We start from the raw sequence: 6236 nt of genomic DNA on the forward strand, positions 1-6236 counted from the left end.
CTCTGAGAACGCGCAGTTCGGTTTTCTTGTCTGTCAAAGGGAACTTGAGGAAGGCTGACGAACTACAGGCCCCAGGCCACCTTAAAGACCTGCAGGGCTAACAAAGGAGCGGCGGTGCTGCGGAGCTCCCTGGGAGGTGTAGTTCCTTGCGCGTTGCAACCGCGGCTGCTACCTCTCCGGAGGCGCGCCGTTCTATCTGAAGGTCCCCAGACAGCCACGCGCGCTCCCGGCGCCCCGTACCCGACTCCGTCCTGCGGCTGACCCGGCGGTCACGTGGAGCCACTTACCACGCAAGTTGGGGTCCTCCCGGCCAGGGAGCCAGCCCTAAAATGTCTGTTCGCGTGAGACCTCGGTGCGGCGGGTCAGGGTCGCTCTCCGCGTCGGGCTTGCTCCGCTGCGCGTCGGTGCCCGACTTGGGCGCCCGCTGAGAGTGCGGAGTCGAGTCAGGCGGCCGCCGAGGCACCAGGGTGTGGGACGCGCCGGCGCGCTCTGGAGAGCCTCGGCAGCCCAGCTCCCCCGCAGCCGGGTGCTTGGGTCGGGGTCCGAGTGAGGCCGACGGTTTTCAGCGCCTGGGCCACGGCGGCGGCCCTGGGAGCAGAGGTGGGAGAGATGCGGGTGGCGTTGCGGGTCGGGGATGGACTGGGGCAAAGCCGATGACGGGGCGCGGAGACGGGGGCTGTTCCCACGAGTAGGAGCTCGTAGGCTGAGGGGGGCGCAGTGATCTCGGGAGCTGGGTCTGACTAGGCCCTAGTTAGCGAGTACTTTCATCGCCGCCAGCCATCTCGCTGCCTCTGCGCCTCAGCTGCCCTCCTTCCGGCAGCGCCTCTGCCTGTCGTCCTGCTGCACCGCAAGCCTCCGGTCCGTAGCTGCCACATACTCCTGTGAGCCGTAGGCGGCCGCCACTCACGCGTCTAGGCCCTCCGCTGGCGACGTAGTGTCAGGGCTGAGCCCCAAGCCGTGAGCTCGCGCTCTCACCCATCGCTCGGGGAATCGAGTCCTTACGCGCCAGAACAGAGGATTCCATTGTGTGCTGGCCATTTCCTGGAAAGTAGAGGCAGAGTCACACTACGGCGTTTGTAGGCCTTGGGAAGAGGGGCGGTGGGGGAGAGAAATGGAGCCTACTTTAACCTCTGCTTTACTCCAATCCACACCCAGGTGGAGCAACCCCATTACGCTAAAGATGAAAGGCTGGGGTTGGCTGGCTCTGCTTCTGGGGGCCCTGCTGGGAACTGTCTGGGCTGGAAGGAGCCAGGATCTACACTGTGGAGGTAAAGGCACAAAGTGAAGACATGGGAGGAAGTGGGTGGGGAAGACAGAGCCTTGGTAAAGCATGAGGACCAAGGCCTGGGAGAAGGATGATTGGAAATCCCTGGATTGATTCCTTTCTCCCCCTTCCTGCTTTCCTCCCCTTGCACCAGCTTGCAGGGCTCTGGTGGATGAACTAGAGTGGGAAATTGCCCAGGTGGATCCCAAGAAGACCATTCAGATGGGCTCTTTCCGAATCAATCCAGATGGCAGCCAGTCAGTGGTGGAGGTAACAGTTACTGCTCCCCTAAATAAAGTAGCCCGCTCTGACTTTGAGTGAGAACTCAGCTAATTACGATGGACCTTGGTTTAATAGAAATGAAGAAAACATTAACCCAGCCTAAAAGATTGGGCTGTCTCATGAGAGGCTGGGGACATACACCCTATGCATTTGCTTCCCGGATTCAAATCCTAATGCTTAATCCAGCTGTAGGAATTCTTGGCAGACAGGAAGCCCTGATCAGCCTCGTTCTCCACGTCTGTAGTCCACGTGACTCATATTTTTACTATGGCAGTATGGCATAATGTACAAAACATTCATCCAAAAAAGAAATGGAAGGTTTTATCTTCGTATTTAGGAAATTTTAGTTGAGTGTGTAACACACATGGACACAAAGCTGTACCTAGTGAGCAGTATATAAAGAAAAGTTAAGGTTTTGTTGTTGGTGAAGTGCTTACACTAGTCCTCCAAGCCTATGCTATCTTTCTAATGCTATCCTGTCAGGGCATGTATTATTCTCATTTAATATAAAGAAAATCATTACCTTAGCTTGATAAGAATTACAAAAATTCAAAGGGAAGAGTTAACCATTGGGTAGGGTTTATCAGAGAGGTCTCTCTAATTTGGAGCTGATGACAACTGTTAAGATTGTATAATGAGGTAAAATAAGATCTATCTGAAAGCACTTTAGAACTATATGAGTAAATCATACTGTTTTTAATTAGGGCTTTTTAGAATAGGTTGCTTGAGATTGGGAGGAAAATTAAGAATATAAATTACTGATGTACAGAGGTAGAAGAGTGTGACCCAAGGCTGAGGACATTTCTAGGTGCCTTATGCTCGCTCAGAGGCCCACCTCACAGAGCTACTAGAGGAGGTATGTGACCGGATGAAGGAGTATGGGGAACAGATTGACCCTTCCACCCACCGCAAGAACTACGTGCGTGTAGTGGGCCGGAATGGAGAATCCAGTGAACTGGACCTACAAGGCATCCGAATTGATTCAGACATCAGTGGCACCCTCAAGTTTGCGGTGAGCTTTGGGAGCAGGTCGCTGGTTCTTGGGACTTAGGGGAGTTACTGGAGACCCCAAGTCGAAAGCTGAGCTAATGTCCTTGTCCTCATCTTTGGGGCAGGGGCAGAAGGCCTCTTCTTGCTGCCTTCTCATTTCTCCCTTGGGTTGGCAGTGTGAGAGCATCGTGGAGGAACATGAGGATGAACTCATTGAATTCTTTTCCCGAGAGGCTGACAATATTAAAGACAAACTTTGTAGTAAGCGAACAGGTAAACTACCCCCACACCTCCTATCCTCACAGCCCTGTAGAGCCTGGCACATTCCCTATGTGTCCCCAAACCCCCCAATTTCCTGATATTAGCTTAAGTCTTGGTTCCTATTACCCATGACTAGGGACTCAACTTTCAGAATTTATGGCACCCTCACCTGAGATACAGATGAGAGGATAGTGGGAGTGTTTAGTCATTTAAAGGCATATGCCCTGAAGAGTGGTTGGTGTGTGCCATTTTGCTCTGGGGCATTTTCTTGATGGTGGCATCTATCAGTATGAGAATGGCGTTTTCCTTCAGACTGTTATGTGCTGTTTGCAGATCTGTGTGACCATGCCCTGCACATATCGCATGATGAGCTATGAACCACTGGAGCGGCCCAGACTGACAGGCTTGATGGACCACCCCCAGGAGGGGAGGAGGGTGGCAATGCCTTTTATATTATGTTTTTACTGAAATGAACTGAAAAATTATGAAGCCAAAAGTATGAACTGTGTTGTCTTTTCATGCCCAGAATTGGCCCTCACATTAGGCTTGAAAATAGGGCATTCCAGACAAAAGAAAGGAAGGAAGAGCTTTGGGAATGGTGTAGCATGAAGGTAGGAGGACCCTGAAGCTTTCATTCTTTTGTCATCTGAGACTTCTGCTGGACTCACAAATTAGATAACCACTTATTCAGTGCCTATTCAATACAGTATGTTTAGAGTCTTAATTGTGGAGAGAAGAGAATCTGTGAATAAGCAAGAGAATATAAGTAAGTGTACGGTAGTATAGGATTCTAGAACCTGTCCATACTGATGAAAGAAGACAGAGCTTGGATTTGAAGGAAATAATGGACATGCATTTTCTTCCCTCCCTGCCCTTCCAGATGCAGGGATCAGCAAGAGTGGACAGAAAGGGAAAATAGATGTGATCAAGTTAGCTGAAAAGGGCTTTATCAGATAGGAAAAGATGAGGTAAGGAACGTTACTTAAAGGCTTTGCTTGCTGGCCTGAGCTTTTAGGTTTGATGCCAGCTGTAACATTGAAGTATGCCTTTCTCATCTCCATCACTAGCCATTGTCAATCTGGACCATAAGTCTGTCCTCATTTTCTGTACATAGGATTCTGTACTGGGGCATAGGGATGAAAACCTAAAGGATACCTTTGAGGAGCTTCTTGACACACCTTGATCCAGAGGTATGGCTGTTTCAGGATTTGGAATGGAACATTCCTGTCCCAGGAATGCCTCGGAATGAACACCTGAATAAACATTTAAATTAAGCATTTTAGAATCTAAAGGGAACTTGGAGATCATCTATTAACCTCTGCCCATTCTACAGATGAAGAAGCTGAGACCCAGAGATGCCACAGGTCTTGAAGTTCTGTATATAGTGGCAAAACTGGATCTATAAGCTAATGTTTCAATTGATCTATACAGCTGTAAAGTAACCTCTATTTTGTCTTTTCTCTTAATACCTTGCACTAAGCCTGGCACACAGAATGAATGTGTTTAACAAAGCTTTCTTTGTCAAACAATACACAAATCCCTACGAAATCTAACATGTGAAACGAGCTCAGAACAAGCACCCTGGTAGAGTTCACAACTGAACTCAGGATCTAGTGTTAATTCCTTCTCTCATCACTCATAAGAAATGCTGTATCCTGTCAAATCAGTTTTCCAGGCATGCTGTTACCAACCTTTTTTTCTTCTGTAATGCACATGAATAATGTTCACATGCTTCACACCCCTGTAAGTATACCCAGGATTCTGTCCATTGCCTGCCTGATGTCTAAAAACTTTTTACTTTTCCATCAGAAAGCTTTCAGAAGTGTGAGAATATTTTTATAGGGAACTTGCAACTGTTTTAATTTACAAAACAAGTTGTTCACAAATTTTAATAAATATAATGTTAATTGGTAACAAATTACTTGTGATACACTGCATGCTAGTTTGTCAAGGTACAGCTATTCAGCTATCAAGAACTCTCCAGCTGGAGAGTCTGCCATTGAAGGGTGAACATTATTGTCCTTGACTTGATCTTCAAAAGGTTAAGAGGATATACTTTGCACATCTCTTAATTCCTATCAGAGGTTACCACAGGAAGCCATAAATTTACCTAAATACTTTTGGAGGCTCACTATAACAATTTAGCCTAGTATTTAGAAGACCATATACTCAACTTTGCATACTTAAGCTTTAGATGCCTTCTAAATGAGTTTATCAGTATGGATGTACAAAGGTTTTACGACTATAGTTACTTATCTTAAAATATTTTTAAATACAACAACACATTGAGCTCAAGTGCCCAGAAGACAGTTAACAAGGACTCAATAATCCCTTTCTTGAGTTGCAGCTGATAATTCATAGTCAATAAACAACACAGCTTAGAAGTTAAAACACATCTTCTGGAGTGAGGCCAACCTAGGTCTGAATTCTAGCAATGCCATTTACTGGCTCTGAACAGGAAACATCTAAACCTTGGTTTCCTCCTCTCATTACCTACATCCCCCAGAGTTGTTGTGAGGATTAGTTGAGATAATGCATGTACCACATTTAGATAGTATCCAGGTAAATTTTAGCTCTTACTCATCAAATACAGGTGTTTGGTTTTACTGTTTCAAGTTTAGGCTGCGATCTTCCACTTGTCCTTGGCCACCAGGGGGCACCATTGCCTGTGTCCATTTTAAAGAGGTCATCCCAAGGTCAAGATGACCTCAATGCTCAGCCTTCTCTGCCTTGCTCCTTACAATTCTCAGGCACTTAGTTATATTTGGACCTAGAGCTCACTTGGCTGCCTTCTTCATGCCATTTTTTCTCCTTTTAACTTTCTTCTCACCTTCCCAGGTCCTGTCCACTTTCAGAAAGAGACTAAGCCAGCTCCTAGAAGATACTATTTAGTCTCTTTGATCCCTGGGTCTTCCCATTCACCTTACAGTAGTGGATGTGAGGAATGAACAACTTCAAAACAAGTCCATAAAGTGCTCATGATACTAGGCTCCAAGTCGAGAGGCATACAGCATTACTGTTCCTCACCCTCCAATCATAGAGCTTCAAAACAGACTACCTTTATGACTACTCAATAATTGTCCCCTTGATAGTCTCATCCTGAGACTTGCCTCCTGCCTTTTGGGTCACTGGGGTTCAGTCCTCTGGTCTGCTGGTTGGTCTCTGTGGATAATTAACCAGAATAAAGAAACCAGGACAGACTATTCTAGGGTTAAGAGAAAATCCTTTGTGAGATGCTAAATTGGGAGCAAGTATTGATCAATAGAGCTTTGAAGGCCCCAAGGAGGTAGCTGGGGTCAGTGCTCATCTGGGGTACTGACTGGCTTCTCTTTATGAAGTTCTTTCCTAAGACCTACCTATCTGATCCCCAAGCCAGAGGAGGAGTGGTTGACAGGTGTAATGCCAGGTATGAGGAAACTTGGGGAAAGAAAATGGTGGT

At 47.0% G+C, this 6236-nt stretch overlaps 1 protein-coding gene and 1 long non-coding RNA gene across 5 annotated transcripts in view; one reads left to right on the forward strand and one right to left on the reverse strand.

Moving 5' to 3' along the window:
- The window catches only part of LOC118970647 (uncharacterized), a 455888-nt gene that overhangs the window by 411354 nt on the left and 38298 nt on the right, over positions 1–6236 (reverse strand). The gene's annotated exons all lie outside the window — the stretch shown is intronic.
- Positions 6–3293, forward strand: CNPY2 (canopy FGF signaling regulator 2). Of its 4 annotated transcripts, XM_037008967.2 has the most exons (7): positions 6–600; positions 778–1076; positions 1156–1268; positions 1419–1534; positions 2355–2558; positions 2662–2809; positions 3131–3293. In XM_037008967.2, the coding sequence occupies exons 3-7, from the start codon at positions 1181–1183 to the stop codon at positions 3172–3174; spliced, it is 600 nt and encodes a 199-aa protein (XP_036864862.1). In that variant the 5' UTR covers positions 6–600; positions 778–1076; positions 1156–1180; the 3' UTR covers positions 3175–3293. The 4 variants fall into 4 exon arrangements, with proteins under 4 accessions (XP_036864862.1, XP_017524094.1, XP_017524091.1 ...); XM_017668605.3 differs by lacking the exon at positions 778–1076 and having other exon boundaries at positions 7–290; XM_017668602.3 differs by lacking the exon at positions 778–1076 and having other exon boundaries at positions 14–600.

This window comes from Manis javanica, chromosome 11 (genome assembly GCF_040802235.1).
Source record: "Manis javanica isolate MJ-LG chromosome 11, MJ_LKY, whole genome shotgun sequence".
Taxonomy (NCBI): domain Eukaryota; kingdom Metazoa; phylum Chordata; class Mammalia; order Pholidota; family Manidae; genus Manis; species Manis javanica.